The 22,839-nt window shown below is 40.1% G+C and overlaps 1 protein-coding gene across 8 annotated transcripts in view; it reads left to right on the top strand.

The window, feature by feature from the left end:
* DICER1 (dicer 1, ribonuclease III) overlaps positions 1-22,502 on the top strand; it is a 71,163-nt gene extending 48,661 nt beyond the window's left edge. For 7 of the 8 annotated variants that reach the window (XM_081229138.1, XM_081229137.1, XM_081229135.1 and 4 more), the window contains 13 exons: positions 603-782; positions 1,011-1,224; positions 1,429-1,582; positions 2,569-2,751; positions 3,030-3,135; positions 3,572-3,747; positions 4,711-5,491; positions 8,286-8,441; positions 11,477-12,362; positions 14,329-14,597; positions 17,303-17,465; positions 17,557-17,632; positions 17,986-22,502. In XM_081229138.1, coding sequence (XP_081085264.1) covers positions 603-782; positions 1,011-1,224; positions 1,429-1,582; positions 2,569-2,751; positions 3,030-3,135; positions 3,572-3,747; positions 4,711-5,491; positions 8,286-8,441; positions 11,477-12,362; positions 14,329-14,597; positions 17,303-17,465; positions 17,557-17,632; positions 17,986-18,151 — 3,510 coding nt within the window. In that variant the 3' untranslated portion in view covers positions 18,152-22,502. The remainder of the gene's footprint in view (positions 1-602; positions 783-1,010; positions 1,225-1,428; positions 1,583-2,568; positions 2,752-3,029; positions 3,136-3,571; positions 3,748-4,710; positions 5,492-8,285; positions 8,442-11,476; positions 12,363-14,328; positions 14,598-17,302; positions 17,466-17,556; positions 17,633-17,985) is intronic. The other variant, XR_014015415.1, reaches the window with a different exon arrangement.
* Positions 22,503-22,839: the final 337 nt, after the last annotated feature.

Genomic DNA, 22,839 nt, shown 5'->3' with positions numbered 1-22,839 from the left:
TGATATGGCCATTAAAAAATGATGCTGATTTGTATTGACCCTGAAAGATGTTCTCATTGTAGGAACTGGACATAAAAATCAGGTTATGATACAGCCTTTGTTTTGTGATTCCATTTGTAATGAAAAATATGTATGTGTATATATTTATATACATTTATTCTGGAATGTATACATTTATTCCAGAAAAAGTCTGGAAGATGATACAGTATATCACAGTGTTAATAAAGGTTATCTTTGAGTTTCAGGATTACATGGGATTTTAAAAATTTGGCTACCTTTATTTTCTGGTATTCTACAAGTGAGTAAAGACTAAGAAACCCAAGAAAGAAAAGAGTTTGTTCTCTAGTCAAAAGAAATAGATCAAATGCACAGTACTGTGTTGAAAGACCCTGCAGTGTTTGATGGTTTTATATGCTTTTGCAGACCCAGAAGTGCCGACTCTCCAGTGAGGTTAAGAAATTAGGTCTCCTGCCTTGGATATTTTCTCAGTTTTCTCTCATCAGCTTTTAGTAAAGCCAGGAATAAATTTGTTACCTTGCCAACATCTGGAAAAGAGGTTAATACACTTGAACTTGATGCTTAATTTTTCTTTCCAATCCCAGATTCCAGAATGTTTGAGGGATAGCTACCCCAAGCCCGATCAGCCTTGTTACTTGTATGTGATAGGAATGGTTCTAACGACACCTTTACCTGATGAACTCAACTTTAGAAGGCGGAAGCTTTATCCCCCTGAGGATACCACAAGATGCTTTGGAATACTGACAGCCAAACCCATACCTCAGGTAGACGTTTCATAATAACTGTTTATGTTGAACTGTCTTGTTCTTTTTTTAAAAAGGAAAAGCTACTTTAACTATCTTCTGTTACCTCAGAATGTTTAATATTTTAAAATTAAGGTACCTCTTCTGTTCCCCTGATACAAAACACCATTCCTTTTCTGAAGTTAAATGTTTGTAATGGACTGAAACATCTGCTAACCTTGGGGCTGCGTTCTTTTTCTTTTTGTTAAGATTCCGCACTTTCCTGTGTACACACGCTCTGGAGAGGTTACCATATCTATTGAGTTGAAGAAGTCCGGTTTCACGTTATCTCTACAAATGCTTGAGTTGATTACAAGACTTCACCAGTATATATTCTCACATATTCTTCGGCTTGAAAAACCTGCACTAGAATTTAAACCCACAGACGCTGACTCAGCATACTGTGTTCTACCTCTTAACGTTGGTAAGAAGGACCCAGACTCTAAAATGTTTCTGTAAACTAGCTCAAAAGTGAAACTATTGCTTAACAATGAGCTCATTGTATATACTACAGAAATATCTTTGGTAACTCTGCATTAGACACATGTAATGAATGTATAGCTTGAGTAAAGATCTTAACCTGTATTATTGTCTTTTAACAAGCTAAAGGGTCTTTTTCTTTCCTAAGTTAATGACTCCAGCACTTTGGACATTGACTTTAAATTCATGGAAGATATTGAGAAATCTGAAGCTCGCATAGGCATTCCCAGTACAAAGTATTCAAAAGAAACTCCCTTTGTTTTTAAATTAGAAGATTACCAAGATGCAGTTATCATTCCAAGGTAAGATTTTAAGTGGAAGGCTAAGTGGTGGTGATACTTCGTTTCAGAAGATTCCCTTGTTCATATGGGGAATGTAAGTGACCTGTGACTTTGGCATTGACGTTACTAACAGAAAATATAGGTATCTCTTCATGGTGGACCTGTTCTCTCCAGTTGACTTACTTAAAAAACAAAACCCAAAACACTGTTGATGAAGGGATTTTCCTTTGTGAAGGTCAGAGCATCTGGATGATGTTGATAGGCTTTCTTCTTAAAACCTCCATCCTTTTAATCCCCAAAGTCTTAAAGAATTTGGGTGTAAGTAATAGTTTATTAGAATTGTTAAAAGGCATAGTGTTATTAAGTTCAGTGAAAACAGTAAATTACTATGCTTTGTTTCTTATTTTGTAAAAATTTAGGGGATGGAGTTTTTAAGCAATAAAATTAAACATTGCACTTTTTAAAGAATTAAAGTCCTGGCTGCAATTCAGTCTTTGGTTTTTGTTTTTGTTTTCTTTTTTCTTTGTGTACTTCAAAGCCATATTTTAAATGTTAGCTAACACCAACCTGTCAATATCATAAATGGCACAGTAATACATTTTATGTGGCAAGTGTCTTTCATGTTTAGCGTTAGTAATATACAAAGTATTTACTTGGTTGTTTAGATATTGAAAGTTTTCTATACTATTTATACCGATGAAATTAAGAGATATTTAAAGGTGCCATTTAGCTTTCATGTGTTATCAAAGTATAGATATTTAGAACAAGGACAGTAGTAAAATAGGGGAAAAGGGGGAGTCAGTTTTTACTTGATCTAAATATAGTTCTTCTTGTCTTAAATCCACTTGAAATGTATTATTTAGAATTGAAGTTTCATTAATGTTATTTATTTTTAACCTTTTTGAACTCTTTAAAATCAAATAATTTGCATTTCCGTATTAAAAGCAGTTGTGTTTTGAGAATAGTTGATTTAAATCAGAAAGTCACTGATTGTTTTTCCTTTTTAGATATCGCAATTTTGATCAGCCTCATCGATTTTATGTAGCTGATGTGTACACTGATCTTACCCCCCTGAGTAAATTTCCTTCCCCTGAATATGAAACTTTTGCAGAATATTATAAAACAAAGTATAACCTTGACCTGACCAATCTCAACCAGCCGCTGCTGGATGTGGACCACACATCTTCAAGGTAAAGGAGCTCTAGAAGTGACATTTTGATTTGACTTGTGGCATTATTTCCAGAGGTCAGTAGGCAGATGTGGAGGTTCACAGTCCACACAGCCCACCTGTATGTGGGCTCTGAACTCAGGAGGTCCTTTGCACACAGAGTTGCCTAGAGTGTGGCACAGCGGTATGCAGTTTAAATGAGCTCTTCAGGTGACTTGTACTCACACAGAAGTTTTAGAGCCACTTTGTGGGTGTACTTGTTTTTGTCTGTTTGATAAAATTATTTTGAAATTTTTATAGACTGAATCTTTTGACACCTCGCCATTTGAATCAGAAGGGGAAAGCTCTTCCTCTAAGCAGTGCTGAAAAGAGGAAAGCCAAATGGGAAAGTCTGCAGAATAAACAGGTAGTGAGTTAATTGTTACTAGCATAACTTAATGTTTTGAAAGATAAGTTTGAATTTTATTTTATCAAGTGCATTGAGTGATTTGTGAGGTTTTTGGAAGTTGCCCAACCCTTAGGTTTTGTTTAGCTTTAATTAATATGATGTATTGACTTCCATTTGAATGTCTTTTTGGTAAGTGTCAGAGGTTTGGCTTTCATACTTGATCCACTGATAGCAATTATATCATGAAATCATCCATGTAAATCCTAGGATAAATCCCATTTTCCTTAAAGGATTATTTTAAAAAATATTTTTAAGATTTTTTGCTCGTGTTTATGATTTTTGTCTTTCTTCATTAGTGAAATTGGTCTTAAGTTTTATTTTTTCTTCTCTTGTGTGCTTGCTTTCTATTTGTCTATCCACAATTTATATTTATCCCATTTTTGCTTACTCAAAGATACTGGTTCCAGAACTCTGTGCTATACATCCAATTCCAGCATCACTGTGGAGAAAAGCGGTTTGTCTCCCCAGCATACTTTATCGCCTTCACTGCCTTTTGACCGCAGAGGAGCTAAGAGCGCAGACAGCCGGCGACGCTGGTGTGGGAGTGAGGTCACTGCCCGCGGATTTTAGGTACGCCTGTGCTGTGGGCCAGGAAGAGCTCGGCTCGTGAGGTCCTGCTGGCAGAGGAGCGGAATTGAGTTCACATTTTAATTGTATGTAGAATAATTTTTAAAAGATTAGAAAGAAAACATGGATGCCTATCTGATACGTGAAATAAATGCATCGTTTGACTCATAAGTGAAAATCTATACATTGGGTCTATGAGTCTAAAGTTCTTGGGAAGTTACAGCCAGAGAGGAGAGCCTGAGGTCAAAAACAGTCATTCCCCCTTCAGAGATGGCAGTTAAAGTGAAAATGAAAACCATTGTTTGCCACTGCTGACATTTTAAGACGCTTCCTTTTTTACAAAATCAAATGTACATGAAAGAGCAATTGCCTCTGTGTGGCCTTTGTCTTCGTTATTTTCTTCTCACCTGTCAGTCTCTGCATTCTAAAGAAATTAGCCAGTTGGCAAGACCAAGATGGTTCAGGAAATGGGGAACTTTATAATAGCAATGATCACGCCTACATTTATTGAGTACTTACTACAGCGTCAGACACTGGCTTAAATGCTGTAGCTCATGTCAGATGATTTCATTGTTAGGATCCTGTGGCGTAAGAGGTGTTAGTTCCTCTTCCAGGTGTGGCAGCTGAGGTACAGAGACGTGAAGTAAGTTGTCCCAGGTTACCCAGCTAGTTACCTGGCTGGCCTCGGGTCCCAGCCCTCGCAGTCGGTGGCTCTAGGTCCCGTAGGCTGGCCCCAGGCTTCATGAGCTAAGCCCCACACTGTGCAGAGACCCATGTCCCACTTGATGGTTTACACTGTGCAGAGTTCCAGGTGTGTTGGTTTCTGCCTTGGAAACTTATTTATCTTCTAAGGTAGGAATATATTTATAGGGATCTTCATTTATTTAACTTTTACTCAAATTGCTCTTGCTCTCAGCCTAGCCTTTTTGAAGGATCTGATGAAAAGTTATAAAAATGTCTTTGCAGATACCCCAACTTAGACTTCGGGTGGAAAAAATCTATTGACAGCAAGTCTTTCATCTCAGTTGCTAACTCCTCTTCGGCTGAAAATGAGAATCACTGTAAGCACAGCACAATTGTCGTCCCTGAAAAAGCTGCACATCTAGGTGCTACTAGAACCTCCTGTCTAGAAAATCATGACCAAATGTCTGTGAACTGCAGAACGTTGTTCGAGTCACCTGCTAAGCTCCAAATTGAAGTTTCAACAGATCTTACAGCAGTTAATGGTCTTTCTTACAATAAAAATCTTGCCAACGGCAGTTACGATTTAGCTAACAGAGACTTTTGCCAAGGAAACCATCTGAATTACTACAAGCAGGAAATACCTGTACAACCAACTACCTCATATCCCATTCAGAATTTATACAATTATGAGAACCAGCCCAAGCCCAGCGATGAATGTACTCTACTGAGTAATAAATACCTTGATGGAAATGCTAACAAATCTACCTCAGATGGAAGTCCCGCGATGGCCGCCGTGCCTGGTACTACAGAGACTGGTAAGGCGCTCACGGACAGGACGGCTTCTGAGCAGAGCCCTTCTCCCGGGTACTCCTCGAGAACGCTTGGCCCAAACCCTGGACTTATTCTTCAGGCTTTGACCCTGTCAAATGCTAGTGATGGATTTAACCTGGAGCGGCTCGAAATGCTTGGCGACTCCTTTCTAAAGCATGCCATCACCACGTATCTCTTTTGCACTTACCCTGATGCTCACGAGGGCCGCCTTTCCTATATGAGAAGCAAAAAGGTAAGAAAGCGTCCTTTGATTTTGAGCAGTTACACTATTCAGCGTGTATAAAAGTGGTTTCAAGCATCGGATAGATTTCAGAGGATGAGGAAAGTGTTGCTGCAGGGATCGCCACACCCGACAGGGCAGCTGGAGCCTCCTCTGTACCCGCGTGGGAGTGACACTAAATTTAGTGTGGAATTAAGATTGAGGGAAGAAAAGTAACGAAGATAAATATTTAAATGATGATAAAAGAGGTGTCAAGGCGCCATGCACCTGCTTGACAAGTAACACACAAAACTGCTAAGCGCTCAGAAGGAAGGAGTATCACTTGTGATCAGGGGGGGCGTTAACAGAAGAGGTGCGTTTGTAGTGTGTAAACAGGGAACATATGGCAGAGCGTGTCAGGACTCGGTGAATAAACTGTGGAAAAAGTGTGGAAAGATCCGAGAAAAGACTTAAAAAGGCGGGTGGGCTGAAGCTGTATTATGGAGGATCTTCAGTGCCAGGCTAAAGAGTCGGCACTGTTTTGAATGAGGTGCATGTTGAGGGTACTCCTTGTGTAAGGGACTATTAACATTAATAAAGCGGTAGTTTTAAGTGGTCAGGCTGAAAGCAGAATGCGGCGAGTTGAGAAGCAAAACCTAACCAAGCTGAGTGATCATTTGGGCCTTTGAAGAAGCCTAAGCTTAAGCAGAAAATGAGACAGATGTAGAGTCTGGCAGCAAGGAAAGCACTGAGGGGAGTGAGATTTCAGAGGCAATAAGAATTTTAGCTGACGCTTACAAGTACTTACTCCAGCCAGACACTACCCTCGTCACCTTACATATATTAATTACCTGATTTAATTCTGTATACTTCTATTTGTTTTATTTTTTTTTTGTAATTGTGTATACTTTAATCATCCCCATTTTATAGCCGAGGATACTGAGGCAGGAGAGATTACCTTGTTCAAGTTAACGTGGCAAGTGCGTGGCACGGCCTAGACAGTCTGGCTCTAGAGACCTCACTCTTGACCCTTACACTGACCTCCCTCTGAAGTTTCCTGCAGCACTAGGCACTGCACTGGGTGTTCCAGTCTTCCCAGCGTGCCCCTCAGCGGTAGATGACGTGCCCCCGTTTTGCAGTTGAGAAAACTCTTGCCTAGGGAGTTTCGTTGGCTCGTGCAGGTCATCCGGCTAGTCTGGGATGGTCAGGAGCGTGACTGAGGCCGGAGCCCGTAGCCTTGCCCACTCTCCTCTGCCGCCTCCCGGTAGAGAGGGTGACGCGGTACTAACGACCATAGCAGCCGGGGCGATGACGGGGCTGGTGCCGAGGAAGACAGACGTGTAGGAGTCAGAGTTGGGCTTAGAGTTTTTAGACCTCATGGACTAGGAAGTGGAATGTTCGGGTCATTAAGACTTTAGGACTTAGATGCAGTCTGAGGAAACAGTCTTCGTACGAGTGATAATTGAGAACAAATGAGCTATCCCAGGGGTGGTTGCAGGAGGAAAGGATCAGAGGCTGAGAATGAGCGTAAAGCAACAGCACACTCTTAGGGAAGAAAGAAATTATTTTCCTTTTTGAAAGTTCATCCATCGCCTGCTCAGAAAGCTCTGACCCCTTACATGCTGCAGAAATCACCGTCCCTCCCGCAGCATGGTGGTGAAGGCCCTTTCAGGGCGCCCCCGCCCCCAAGGGTCCCGGCCGGGCTGCCGCCCCCGCTGTGCTTCGCGGGACCCGTGCACACACCCGCTGTCGTTCCTTCCCCGCCGCTCGCCCCGTTTCTGCGGGCTGAGCTCTGCCTGCCCCACCTTGTGCCTCACGTGGGCCCTTACTGAGCTCTTCTTCCCTTTCCACCCGGCGGACCACTTCTGCTGACTTCGAATGTGATTTCTGTCCCTTTCACGCCCCTGTCGCACTTTACCCTCTTGTTGGCATCTGTGATGCTGTGTTCCCATGGTGTGGAAAGGGAAGCCAGCGTGTGCGTAAGCCGTGCAGGCGGCGTGGGAAAGGGCTTCGGCCCAGAGTGAGCGTCATGGGGGGCTCCCGGCCCAGCCTGCAGGCTCCAGGGACCGCTCCTCTCCCTCGCTGCCCACCAGCGCCTCTCCGACGTGGGTGCTTGTTCAGGGGTATTGAGTTACGTGGAAAAAGGGCTCATGAAGTACTTAAACAAAAAGGAACCCAGTTTTTAGAAAATGAAAATGAGATTGACCGTTCTAGACCTTGGTTTCCAAGTAAAAACGAGATAGAAATATGGATTTGAGTAAATTAAGGAGGAGATGGAGGCCTTAGGAGAAACAGACTAGAGGGTAGACAGTAAAGCTGTCTTATTGATGACAGTAAACATGGAGCTTTTCTTTATTGCCTTTTGCTCTATTTTAAAATGGTTGAACAAAATATCTTGAAATGCCATCCAAAACTAAGGAATAATATTTGAGAAAGCATTGCAGTCGAAATGGTATTTATAGCTTAGGTTCCAGGAACAGAAAATTATTTTAGCTCCGTTCAGTGCCAATTTTCACTTTATAGCTAGAGTTCATGGTATTTCCTCCTTTTATTTCATTGAGAATATTGTGACATCTTGGACTTATGTGGAATTGCATTCTTTTCTATTTTGATAGTCCCAATTAACAGTTTGAATTTTATATCATCAGATTAAATGAGAATTTAATATTTCCTATCATGAAGAGGTAGAGAAACTATATAGTCTGAATAATTGAGGACCAGTTATGGAATATGAAGAATATTTAGCTAAAAATTATGTTAATGCCTTATATGAATTTCAGCAATGACTGTCTATGGATAAGTATCTTATAAATTTTTTCTGCTAAAGGTCAGCAACTGTAATCTGTATCGACTTGGAAAAAAGAAGGGGCTGCCCAGCCGCATGGTGGTGTCAATATTTGATCCCCCTGTGAATTGGCTTCCTCCTGGTTATGTAGTAAATCAAGACAAAAGTAACACAGAGAAATGGGAAAAAGATGAAATAGTAAGTTTTTGGTAACTGGATGGATTTATTTTTTGGTGAGGGGCAGAGTCTTGTTCTATTAATTTTTTGTTTCTTTTCCCTGGTGTGTTTATAGTAGAGTAGAAATTCAATATATTGAATTAATTCCTTTAAACAGACGTCTTTTCATTGAAGTTAGAACAGTGTTGTAATTTTGATAGAGAACAATTTCTGTGATCTTCCTTTTCCAAAGGCAAAAGAGTATCTGATGCTGTGACTCAAAAAAAAAAAAAAAAAAAGCAAAGCTCTGTAACATTTCACTTTAATATTACATATTACGATTTCTTGTAGATCTTTAGCTCTGTTCAGTGAAATGACTTTTCAGTGACCTATGATCTCCAATCTGTATGTGAAATAATTTCAGTAAAATCTTGCTTTTGCAGCTCAGGGCTTTCTCAGGACTATTTCTCCTCTTGTGACCTTAAAAAAAAATACATAAAGGTAGTTTTCTGGAAATAGTTTAAAATCTTGCCAATGACTTTAAGTCTCCAAACGTTAGCTGCAGCTGCTTCATTTTGTCCTGTCTCGAAGGCCACCAGAGGGCACCTCGGAGGGCCTTGCGAGCCAGAGAGCTGTGGAAGCAGTCTGTCCAGTGTGGTTGGCTGGGAGGCCATCTCGCAGGCAGTTTCATTTTTCAGGCATTTATTTTGCATTAATGATAAACTGGCTCGTTGTTACTTCATTTCCAGGTAGCATGCTCTGTGACTCTGTTTTGATTTTTACTTATTCATTGAGTATATTTTTAACTCGTGCAGTATTCGACTTACTACAGAAATTGAACTTATCTGGAAAAGCATAAAGAGAATATTTTAATGCAAGTTGGGTTAGAAAAATTATATGTTATTAATTTAGAAATAGAACCTTAGAGGAAGATGTGTAAGATTTTGAGAACTTTAGAGAAAATACTGCATTTCTTTGGAAAACATTCCAGTAACACATATCCTGCCTTATAAATCCTGTTTCATAGTATCATTGGTTCTTTAAAAAAAAAAAAATTTAGCATAGAGGTGATGTTAGCGTGTCCTTTTAATTAAAAAAATTTTTTTTATTTTAAGATACAATATAAAGTTCTTATTTTCCTTAACATTTCAAATGACCTGGCACTTTGGTTCTTAGAATACATTAAATACTGTTTATATTTTCATTTAATAATTTCTACTTCTTGAAATGGACCATTATATGATATTGGAAAGCATATGCTGGATCCATTCCTGTTCTACCTGCCTTGCTCCTCAGCAAATAGGTTTTGCCTCGCTCCTCAGCAAATAGGTTTAAGTGAAAGCTTTACACACAAACACCGAAGGTGGGAATAACGCAGGTGGAAAGTGAACTTGAACTGTAAGAGGAGTTTCATGCTGGTGGTTTTTTTTTTTTCTTTGTTTGTGTTTGTCTTTTTTGTTTTTTTTTTTTTTTTGAGAGCTTGAAGTGCTCTTGGAAACCATTTAGTGAGGTAGACTCCCACTATTTTGCAGATAAAAAAACCCTGAAACCCAAAGGCATTAATGAACTTTGCCCAAGATCACACAGCTTATTTGTTGATAAAACCCAGCCCTTGTTGTGTGTTTTGCCAGTGTCTGGTTATGATAACATCTTACTAAAGATATATAAGGATTTTTTAAAATTAAAAATATTTAGTTTTTATTATTATTTTTTTTAGTTGCAATTTGGCCTTTTTTTCTTAAGGACCAAATAGTCAAAAACATCTCATGTTACCTTGGGAAAGTGTAATTTTTATTAGGTAATAGTCCTTACAGGTGTCCACCGTTCTAGGTTTTTTTTTTTTTTTTTTTTGGTTTTCTTCCTTACTCTTGAAAAAAATTTGTAAACCTTTTAATTAAAATATACAGACAGATAGTTGTAGATATATGGATGGCGTGGCTCATTGCACTTATTTCTTTTCAAAGAAATGCACTGTTTGTATCTCTTTTGAGTCTGGCTTAAAATGAGAATATTTGCAGTATTTAAAAAAACGGTTGACAAAGTTTGAAAACCTTTTTATCAGAATACTCTGCAAAGTTGTCACTATCGAAATTGAAGCACACCCTCATTGAAGCACTCCCTCCCGCCTTTCCCCCCAAGTCAAGTCTTGTTTATTTATTTTTTTATTGAACAACAGAAATTTGGTATCTTTCTAGCATTGCAAAAAAGTTACATCATTACTGAATCCTGGCCCATTATTAAGGTTGTCATTCACAAATAAGCTTTTGCCAAAGAAATTGGAATTAGCAAAGATCTTCTGACAGAAATTGGATTGTTGTGTTTCATGTTAGTCTAAATTGTCTTCTATTTTTTGTCAGTTATGCTATAATCTGTTACCCTGATTACTCTAGCTCACCGAAAGGGAAAAGCATAATTTCTCAAATTCATAGCTCAGTTCACAGTGATCACTTTTAGTTTCCAAACAAAGTAGTTTAGTTTTGCATTGTAGCGAATGAGCTTTGAAGTGGAAATAGGGACCAAAACGTTATTATGAAACCCCACTGTACATTTTTAATGTTATAAAGAAAATAATTTTATCTGTTTACATATCATTCTCTTATTTAATTGCAAAGATAATGCTTTTTCTACATCTGGAATTTAATTTTATTAATTTGAAAATCTTTTACAAAACATTTTAAAACTTTGTCAGCCAACTTGAAGCTCTCAGTGATCAGCATATGAGAGCTTTCCTTGTGTCTCCTGCTACAGTTAGAATTCTTAGCTGAAGTTTTGCCTTGTGGAGCTTAATTTTAAACTTTATATCCATGTATAAAATCCTTGACTTAAAGCTTCATACTGGATAAAGGTCATTTTATAACTTAGAAAATGAACATTCAAAGAACGTGTTTTACTTTGTTTATATGATTAAATAACTTATTTTATGTTAATTGAAAACAAATGGCCATGATTTGAAAGTTGCCTTTTAGTATTTGTGGTTGTCATTTGAAATTATCCATAACCCTTGCTTTTATTGAGTCTCAAGCCCTTTTAAAAACAGCAGCTATGTCTCCCCGCCTTCCCCATTCTCCCTCTTTCAGACAAAAGACTGCATGTTGGCTAATGGCAAGCTGGACGATGACTTCGAAGAGGAGGAGGAGGAGGGGGGCCTGACGTGGGGGGCTCCCAAGGAGGACGCCGATGATGAGGAGGACTTCCTGGAGTACGACCAGGAGCACATCAAGTTCATAGATAGCATGTTGATGGGATCTGGAGCTTTTGTCAAGAAAATCTCGCTTTCTGCTTTTTCAGCCACTGATTCTGCCTATGAATGGAAAATGCCCAAAAAATCCTCCTTAGGTAGTATACCATTTTCATCAGATTTTGAGGATTTTGACTATAGCTCTTGGGATGCAATGTGCTATCTGGATCCTAGCAAAGCTGTTGAAGAGGATGACTTTGTGGTGGGGTTCTGGAATCCATCAGAAGAGAACTGTGGTGTTGACACAGGGAAACAGTCCATTTCTTACGACCTGCACACCGAGCAGTGCATTGCTGACAAAAGCATAGCCGACTGTGTGGAAGCCCTGCTGGGCTGCTATTTAACCAGCTGTGGCGAGAGGGCTGCTCAGCTTTTCCTCTGTTCGCTGGGGCTGAAGGTGCTCCCAGTAATTAAGAGGACTGATCGGGAAAAGGCCATGTGCCCGGCCAGGGAGAATTTCACCAGCCAACAAAAGAGCCTTTCAGGGAGCCGCGCTGCCACCTGTGGGGCCGGCCCCCGCCCCTCTGTGTTGAAGGACGTGGAGTATGGGTGTTTGGAGATTCCACCGAGGTGCATGTTTGATCACCCAGATGCAGATAGGACCCTGAGTCACCTCATCTCGGGGTTTGAAAATTTCGAAAAGAAAATCAACTACAGATTCAAGAATAAGGCTTACCTACTGCAGGCTTTTACACACGCCTCCTACCACTACAACACTATCACTGGTAAGATGAGCCCCGGACCAGAGCTCACTGCTCTGAAAAGGAGGCCTCGTGTTCGTGGAGTTGTTCTGTAGAATCATGTGAAAAGAATAATCTGTGCATGGACAGCCTTAGAGCTTAGTGTCCACGGTGGGGGGAGGAAGCACAGGAAAGGGAAAGGAGCCTTTCTTTTCGGGAGCGTGCACTGTTCCTTACCTTTGACAGCTGGGAGCGGAGCTGTCTCAGCTCCTCGTGTCTCTGTCATTTGATACGTAGCATAATTAGACAGGTTCGGGCCTTAGTATTTTGGTGTGTTTTTGCCATTTTGTGCTACCCCCTTGTCCTTCTGATACCCGGTCACTGCTGCTGTTGGTTCTTGAATAATTTATTCGTATATTCTGGATGCCTTTCCACATCTTTTTATTGTTCTTCCTGAACAAAAAGGCCCCTCCCGTTAAGGTCTTTTAAAATCTAAAGATGAACCGATTAAAAAGAAACTCCTTCACAGGAAGGTTGCATTGCTCTGACTCTGATGTCACCTTCTGCTTCGCGCTGTGCTCCGTGTTTTTTTCCCTCCTTTATTTAATAGGCTCCCAGTCCATTCGATTAGAAGGGAGAATAGGCGCCGAAGACCAAAATCGGCTTCAGGTTTCGAAACAGCTAAAGTCTGTATTTTTTTTTTTCTGTGTCAGAGTAATAAGCGCTTGAATTCAGAAAACCAAAGCCGAGTATAAAGTTTGTATAAGAAAAACAGTGTAGGTTAAGATGATCAGAAAAATGTAAAACCAAAAGTGAAAAATTATCTGACTCTGGACTAGAAAGACTGGTGAAACTAAAACCTGTTTTTCTTTGTGGAGAAGAAACGAGGCCTCCTTTTCTACCGCGCTCTACTGGCAGGAGCCCTGGGTTCTAGTCTGCCTCGGCCCCTGCTTCTGAGCTCATCGGCTGTGCGGCGGCAGCTCACTATCTCTGTTCCCGCCTCAGTTTCCACAGTTGAACGGCTTTTTTTTTTTAATTTTTATTGCTTTACGATGCTGTATTACTTTCTACTGTACAGCAAAATGAATCAGGTACACACACACACACACACACACACACACACACACGTATGTATCTCCCCTCCTTTTTGGATTTCCTTCCCGTTTAGGTCACCACAGTGCATTAAGCAGAGTTCCCTGTGCTGTGCTGTGCAGTGTGTTCTCACTAGTTGTCTATGTTTATAGCAGTATCAATAGTGTAGATGTGTCAGTCCCAATCTCCCAGTTCATCTCACCTGAACAGCTTCTTTGTAATCACTGTGAGAAGATAAGAGGTGTTGATCAGCGTCCATAACTTCTCACGTTTTGACGTCGATCATTTTTGCTTAAGGTCTTTGCTCCACGACTCTCCTTTCTCAGCCTCTTGGTTTGTGTCAAATTCAACATTTTTCATTCAAGTTGAGAGGAAAACTGTCTTGTACTAACTGGCATCTTGTGCAGCAAATGTAACCCAGGAGTGGCGAGGCGTGGTATCACTCCCACACTTCCCAGAGTGTGAGTGGACAGGGTGCAGGGCTGACAGCAGAGCGTGGGGAAGGGCCACGTGCAGGGTCTGGCGTTCGTTGCTAGGTGACGACGTGTGATGGAGCCTTTAGAGTGGTGCCCCAGCACCTGCCTGGCCAGCACAGTGCCGAAGGGAAAGGGTTCAGTGATGATGAGGTCACTTGGGAAATGCGTTTTTCTTAACGAGCATTAGTCTTTTGGCCACTTAAAGATTTTATGGCCCCAATTTCTATGTAAGAAATATGCTTAATTTGTCATTAGAATTTGATTTCCAGAGGCTTCCGTACGATGTCAAATAATTTTGTCACCGAAGAATATACATGAAAATGAATCGTAATAAAAGTCTTTTCAGTGTGTCTGGGGGATCAGTTCTTTATCTGAGTTATTATTTGAAGATTGTGTAAATGTTTGTGCCGGAGCTCAGGGCTTCACTTTGGATCTTCCCTCAGATTGTTACCAGCGCTTAGAATTCCTGGGAGATGCAATTTTGGACTACCTCATAACCAAGCACCTTTATGAAGACCCACGACAGCACTCCCCAGGGGTCCTGACTGACCTGCGCTCGGCTCTGGTCAACAACACCATCTTTGCATCGTTGGCTGTGAAGTATGACTACCACAAGTACTTTAAAGCAGTTTCTCCTGAGCTCTTCCACGTCATCGATGATTTTGTGCAGTTTCAGCTCGAGAAGAATGAAATGCAAGGGATGGATTCTGAGGTTAGTGCCATTTTAAGATATGTTGAAGTCAGTGTTTAAAATAAGCCTTCCGACTAGGGTTCTCGACATAGCTGTCTAGAGAGCCAGCCGGAGGCCAGGGTTGTGGTCCCCAGCACGCTCTGCGTTTTCCAGGGAAAACTGAATGGGTCGCAGTCTTCAGGGAGGCCTTTTCAACTTGACCACTCATACTGTGGTCATTCTGGCGACGAGAGAAAGCCAAGGGGCTTTCAGCTGCTTCACCACCCCCAGTCCTTGATTCGGGCTCCTGGCATTTAGGCTCGCCAGAGAGCTGCAGCCCTCCCCCTGCCCCCAGAGAAGCTTTAACCTCAGTGAAAGCTCGGCGTGGTTGGTTCTGTCTTTCTTTCTGTTTAAAATAGGTCAGAAGTATTTGCTGATATCTCAGGTAAGCATCACAAATGTATATTCTGCTTCTACTTGAAATGGGAAAAGCTCATTTAAAAACCAAACTTCTAAATTTTTAAGGACTGGAATTTGAGAGGTTTCTACTGTAAGTTCAGCCAAAGGTTCTTTGGTGATGGAGCTAATTCTAATGTGTTTGTGAACTATTTTGAAATTTTGTAGGAAAGGATTTTGCTGAGATCTTTCCAGTCTCCTCTAATCCTTCACTAACATCCATCCACATACCTGGGTACCCAGGAGAGCACTTTCATTTCTTCTTCTCCTCATTCTGATTCCTTTGTTCTTCTTTCTGTAGATCTCTTATAAGTCATGGAATTCATTCATAACTCTGGTAGCCATTTTAATTACTCTTTCTTTAATTTGTACCTTCCTGTTTTTTTTTTTTTTTTTTTTGCGGTACGCGGGCCTCTCCCTGCTGTGGCCTCTCTCGTTGCGGAGCACAGGCTCCGGATGCGCACGCCCAGCGGCCATGGCTCCCGGGCCCAGCCGCTCCGCGGCATGTGGGATCCTCCCGGACCGGGGCACGAACCCGAACCCGTGTCCCCTGCATCGGCAGGCGGACTCTCAACCACTGCGCTACCAGGGAAGCCCCGTTCCTGTTTTTTAATCGCACAAACCGTCGTTAGGGAGTAGTGCATTTCCTTGGCTTCCTGTGAGAGAAATGAAGAGCCTGGGTTTTGAGGTGTAGCCACAGGGCAGAAGGGTCAAGCCCGTTGAACGGGATGGAGGACGTGCTGAAGGGGGACCAGTAGGCAGTGCCCTTCCTCTCGCCTTTCAGCCTTGCACACTCTTCCAAGATCAGTGGTCTGAGTTGGAGCACAGCTAGCAGTGAGACCAGGAATTAGAACCATCTCAGATATATTCAATATTATTTCTAGTCTCATTCTGTAGAAATACTTAAGCTTAGAAGTTGAGGAATTAGCTAAACCTAAAGTTCTCTTTTGATGACAGTTGGACATACTGGCTTTGTTAGTTTTTGTTCATTCTTTTCCTTCCCTTCATTTATATAAACATATGTATAGAAGTCACAAAAACTGATAGGGAATGTCATGGTCTGGCTTCTCTAACTTACTGTCTGATCTTAAGAAAGTCTCTCCACCTCTCTGGGCCCCAGTTTCCTCATTTGTAAAAGGAGAGACTTAAACTTGATAAGTTTAAAAATTCCCATCCACAACAGTAACTACCTTATTTTTTCCAGTAGTCAGCATCTATTATATAGAACCTGGTGTGGCTAAACCATCCATTTAGAAATTACTATTGCCTCTTCTTTTTATTTCTCTTTCACAAGTAATGTGTGTGTATTTTAGAAAATACAGATAACTGAAATTAACATTTTGTGATGTTTTATTGCTAATGCACATAGACATGAAGTTATGTACAATATAAAATGAAATTATAGCATGCATAGTGTACCATACCCTATTCTTTTCACTTAATATATTGTGGGTGACTTTCCCCGATCGTTAATAATTGGGATTACAACTTTCAGTAGCTGCACGCTAACGAGTATATGGCTATAATGTAACGTGTTTAAACAGTCCTTCGCAACTGGATGGTTAAGGTATTTTTTGTTAGGGTTTGTAATCAACATGGATGCGGTAAATATACTTAAATATCCAGTTACCTCCTTAAGATGAATTCCTAGAGACGGAATTGCCACATCAAAGAATTATGAACTTTTAAAAGGCGTTTGATACATATGTGAGTTTTTATTCTGTTAATCTGAATACCTACTAGGTGTCCGGTTCTATGTCATAGTGGACATTTATTAAGTGGTTTAATAAAAGGGGAGCTTGGAGGAAAATATCTTCCAAATAGAATTTCCCTGTCAAAAAAGTGGCAGTTTACACTCCCCAAAGCAGTGTACACCCTTGCTTGCCCTGCACCGATGAGTATTCTGCTTGCTCCTTGCCAAGCCGCCAGGGGGTAGACCTGTTTCAGTGTGCAGTTCTATGATTATGAGTGAAATTTGAAAATTTTTTTCATCAATTTATTGACTATTTCCAGTTTGTGATAGGGTTGTTTTTGTTTTTATTTGGAAGTAATCTTTTCCTTTGTTGACTATAGAATACTAAATAGGGAAGGGCTTTTTTTTTTTTTTTTTAAGGCAAGGTAATGTTTGTGAAGAACCTATTAACAGTGTAATTGGCATGTCATAAGTGTTTGATGTTGTTACCCTTGTTAAAGATATAGTAAGAATCATATCCAAGAAAAGAAACACGTCTCTGTAGACTGCCTTTCAAAGCGGCCTTTTTGCTCACAAGTCACTTTTCTCCCTATAATAGCTTAGGAGATCTGAGGAGGATGAAGAGAAGGAAGAGGATATTGAAGTTCCAAAGGCCATGGGGGATATTTTCGAGTCGCTTGCTGGTGCCATTTACATGGATAGCGGGATGTCGCTGGAGATGGTTTGGCAGGTGTACTATCCTATGATGCGGCCGCTGATAGGTACAGTTGGCTCCCCTTCGAGAGAGGCAGAATCACAATTAAACACAACTTCAAGGGTATTAATCACATTAGTCTTTCATTTTGATTACAGAAAAATTTTCTGCAAATGTGCCCCGTTCCCCTGTGCGAGAATTGCTTGAAATGGAACCAGAAACCGCCAAATTTAGGTAAGCAAAAATATGCATGGAAAACAATTAACTTACTGAAAAACAAGGGGGAAGAGTTCTCGAAGATGCCATAAACTAATGATTTTGAAAACTGTTTACCCTGGGACATGCTCTTATGCAGTTGCTGTTTGTAGCCTGATTGACTTCTTTTTGTTGTGGAAAGTAACGCTGAGTTAGAGAAGGAGCGGCAGCCCTGTCTGTTGGTAGTATGCAGCAGTCATGACGCATGTTTCCTTCGCGTGGTGTCAGCTGGTATCGGGGACTCTCAGCCTGAGAGTACATAACTCGGCGCTGACTGACTATAATAATAAATACTTCTGACTTCTAATTCAAGCTGTTTGGCTTTGTTACAGCCCGGCTGAGAGAACTTACGATGGCAAGGTCAGAGTCACCGTGGAAGTAGTAGGAAAGGGGAAATTCAAAGGTGTTGGCCGAAGTTACAGGATTGCCAAATCTGCAGCGGCCAGAAGAGCCCTACGAAGCCTCAAAGCTAATCAACCTCAGGTTCCCAACAGCTGAAACCCCTTTTTAAAATTAAAAACAAAAAAACAAAAAAACAACAAAAAAAGCAGAATAAGGTGGAAAATATTTAAGTTGAAAAGGATGATTTAAAACTGATAGTGAGTGGAAGGAGTTGAAGGCAGACTTTAAAGTTTGTTTGATAACAGGATAGGTTACAGAATAAAACATTTAACATATGTATAAAAATTTTGGAACTAACTGTAGTTTTAGTTTTTTGCGCAAACACAATCTTGTCTTCTTTCCTCACTTCTGCTTTGTTTAAATCACAAGAGTGCTTTACTGATGACATTTAGCAAGTGTTCAAAGAAATTATTGACAGTTTTTGTTTTGTTTTGTTTCGTTTTAGTTTAATTCTGTCAGCTTTGCTTAGTGTTCGGAGGCCAAGGAGCTTAAACCTGGAATAGCCCCCAGGGTTCTGTTGAGAGCTCTTGACACCCGACGGTGTGTGTGGCAGTGCCAGTCCTGCATAGTTGATAAGCTGAGTAGAGCGATGCAGTTTGCGAGAGAAGTGTGCCAGTGTTGTCTTTCCTTTCCACATTATAGCGTGTAAGATGATGTTTCCTGGTCGCTGTTGCACTTAATAGCAAGGGACAGATTTTTAATTAACATTGGCTGACATGTTGGCAAATCACATTTTAGTTTTCTCATGCCATGTTGTCTTGCATAAAAGAGGTTCTTGCCTTAAGAGTAAAACCCTCATGGATATTCTTTCATTTCTGATCTTTTTGGAACAAACTGTTTTACATTCCCTTCATTGTGTTATTATGCATTAGACCTTGAGACAGCGTGATACTTACAACTCACTAGTATAGTTGTAACCTGACTTATGACGGGATTATATGAGAATTTCTGTCATATGTGTACTGAAGACATTTTCAAAACCAGAATAGGTCGTCTATGGAGTTTTAAAAATACCATCATAAAAATAATCGTTGGCTAAATACCCAATTTTACTGAAAACCTCCTGCTAGGTAGTTCCGCTGATGGAAATTGTTTGTGGCGAATAATTTTGCCCTGCAGGCTGTTGCTCTAACAAAATAAACTTTAGACATACCACACCTAAAGTATGCTGCAGATTTTATAATGGATTGGTTACTTATTTAAAGACGCAAAACAGGGCACCTTGCCCTTCGTCTTCTCACGTACATTTCTTACTGTACTTCTCGGAGTGTCGCGTGCGTACTTCACCTACCACAGCTGTGCTGTCAATGCCATGAAAGGTTAACGTTTGCGATAAACTGCCGTAATTTTGATGCATCTGTGATTTAGGCCATTAATTGAGATAAACTAGCTCATGGTTTCCATCTTTGGAAAAGGAAGACAAAAGGCATTTTTAGGCATTTGCCTAAGTTTCTTTAATTAGACTTGTAGGCACTCTTCATTTAAATACCTCAGTTCTTTTGCATGCATTTTCCCCCTGTTTGGTGCTACGTTTATGTATTATGCTTGAAATTTTAATTTTTTTTTTTTTTTTTGCACTGTAACTGTAATACCTCTTAATTTACCTTTTTAAAAGCTGTGGGTCAGTCTTGCACTCCCACCAACATACCAGTAGAGTTTTGCTGCAGTTTTTGCCCCATTAGTTATGCTTGAAGTCCAAGAAGCTGAGCGGAGGTGTCTAAATAATTTGTAGCACATCATTCGGAACGTGATGCCTCACGTAATGCTGCATTTATGTTGTAAATTGCAGTTGAATACTGTACTTCTTGCTTTATCTGCACCACCTACCCCCAGAGAAACACCGCTGTGCACGTGCACACAGAAAACAGTCAGCTCTGCTTCCTGAGGAGACCTGAGTGAAGGGGACATTAAGCTTCTCCAGTGTGATTTGTTGTCTCCAGTCTTAAACTTCAGTTGAGGTCTGAATTATTAAATGAGCTTGAGAGCAAATCAGTCTCGGTGGACATGTTTTTAAAATATTTAATTCTGATTTGGAACCGTAGATTTCTATTTGGTTCTTTTAAGAAACCTCCATGGAAGATCTCCTGGCGATTTAAAACCGAGCATTTGGTGGATTATGTAACTGTAAATGTATACAATTAGCAAGTAAGGCTGGATAAGAATTTCACTGGTGAGGGTGATTCGTCATAAAGTTGTATCACAGATCTCTTGATAATTAGAAACTACCTGATGCCAGGAGCCTAGGGCCTTGCATTGTGTCTAATGCACTAATCCCAGTGTTAAGGGATTCACTGGCCTCCTGGCACCAAAATCAGCTTGTTTCACAGTTACAATTCCCGTGGGGAGAAAAATGCCTCAGTATATTTTGTAACCTTAGGACGAGTATTTTTTTGTTAATACTAAGAAGTTCAGACTTGGATGAGATTAGGTCACACAGTCTCAGGGGTTCAGACTTCCTGCTACCATTCAAAATGTTTTATCAACAGCAAACTTTAGCTATTGCTTTTTAAATTTTTTTTGGTTGGAGGACAATAGCTGATTTTAATTGTGACTCACGCTTTGAAGCAATCTGTGATCCCCTGGTTACTAAGTTAAAAAATAAAAGCTACGAGTTAGACATATGAAATGGTTATGAACGCTTTTGTGCTGCTGATTTTTAATGCTGTAAACTTCCCCCTAGTTTCGTTTGTTGAAATGTTTCCCATCCGTTAATTAAGGAAAAAAATCACTCTTGTCGCTCCACGTTACCACCTTGTCTGTCATCCTTTTGTTCCTGTGATTGCCACGTGAGACTGAGTGTGATTTGGAAACCCCCCTGGTGTGGTTGTGCGGCCAGCACACGCGGGAAGGCCTGGGCAGGCGCATTTTGAAAAGCAGCTGCAGAAATTCCTTACGATGATTGTGTGGAAGTGAGTTGGCATGAACCTTCACTGTAAATGTTTTTTTTTTTTTTTATATAATACACTTTCAGCAGTCCTGACTATGCTGCGTTTTGTAATAGCTTTTCCCCCCTCTGTTCTGTTCATGTAGCACAGATGAGCATTGCACTTGGTACCATGCTTTACCTCATTTCAAGGAAAATATGCTTAACTGAGAGGAAAAAATGTGGTTTGGCCTCGCTGCTGTTTCGATTTACCGAATTTGAAAAAGATAATTATAATGCCTGCAATGTGTCATATACTTGCACAACTTAAATAGGTCATTTTTGTCTGTGGCATTTTTACTGTTTGTGAAAGTATGACGAAGATTTGTTAACTGAACTCTTAATTATGTTTTAAAGATGTTTGTTACTTTTTTTTTTTCTTTTCTCTTTTACATTATGTGAAGTGATTAAATTTAGATTGACCTCTAACACTCCTGTCATTATCTTTTAAAATACTAATATTGTTCCTCTCTTAATAATAGCTTGCCCTCAGAAAGATTCAAATTGCCGTGCCTAAATAGCAAGAGACTGGAGGCTACTTTGGTTCTGTTGGTTCAGTTCATAAATACAATTATTCACCCAGCGGTCGGCTCTTTTAGTCATTACCTGACATCAGCCTGTGTAACTGCAGAGTGCAGAGACTAATCGAGACCCAGACCTACCACAGTTCAGTCTTAAGGCCCAGTTGATTTAAAACTTTCTGTCTTCCTCTGTTAGGGTGTCTAATCCTTTTACACAAAATTTAAGCCACCAAACGGAGACCTTGATGTCTTCATTTCAACTGCATCTGAAGTTCTTTTAGTGCCCCGAACCAGTTTGTGTTAGCTGCGGAATTGAAACTCATGTCTTGTTTATTACCTATATGGTTATTTTAATTACATTTAAATAGGTATATTTTTTCAACCACTGATTACTTTTCAGGAACTTAATTATTTCCAAATAAATTTCTTTATTTTATATTGTACATGAGAAGTTTTTAAGATATGTTTAAGACCAAGAATATTGAAATGATTTTAAAAGTTGTTGGATTCGCCAGTAGCAATATCTAGGGAATTTGCATTGAGACTATTGTATTTTCCACTAGCAGTGAAAATGATCTTTTGAAGCTAACTTGTAAATATATTTTCATCGTTAATTGTTTTTTTCTCTAGTCCATTTTTATTTGGACATCACCCACAATTTAAATTTTATAGATGCACTCAGAATTCACTGCAGCAGCAGGTTACATAGCCAAAATGCAAAGGTGAACAGGAAGTGAAATTTCTGGCTTTTCTGCTGTAAATAGAGTGAAGGAAAATGACTAAAATCAAGTAAAACTAACACATATATAATTCGATTGACAGAAGAATATTTACCATCACATGCTGCAGCTGTTTTTAAGGAACATGATGTAATTCATTCATACAGTAATCATGCTGCAGAAATTTGCAGTCTGCACCTTATGGGTCACAATTACCTTTGGTCGTTTTTTTTTTTGTAATAATTGTAGCCAAGTAAATCTCCAATAAAGTTATGGTCAGTTCACTTTGTGTCCTTCTGCCTCTTTCTTTTCTTGTTTTGATTCAGGTCAAGTTTAAATAGTTGTAGCAGAAATGTCTTTAAAATGTTTTAATTCCATGGTCATCTGAAAATGCATACTTTAATATGATAAAATGTTGTTTACCAAGTTATGCTTCCCATCTACTACCGGTGGAGTCGTCTACTAACAATTGCCTTGTTCTTTTCTGATTTAAATAATACCAGTGTGTTTGCCTGAAATTCTGCCACACTGACTGATGTTTTCCAGCTCCTGGATTATCTGTGACACATTTGACACATTCCTTAAGTGAATTTGGTTATTCTGAAGTCAAGTGGACAGAAT

This window comes from Mesoplodon bidens (genome assembly GCF_964165515.1).
Source record: "Mesoplodon bidens genome assembly, chromosome: 3".
Taxonomy (NCBI): Eukaryota; Metazoa; Chordata; class Mammalia; order Artiodactyla; family Ziphiidae; genus Mesoplodon; species Mesoplodon bidens.
Note: the sequence above shows the minus strand (reverse complement) of the source record. Positions and strands in the feature narration are given on the sequence as shown.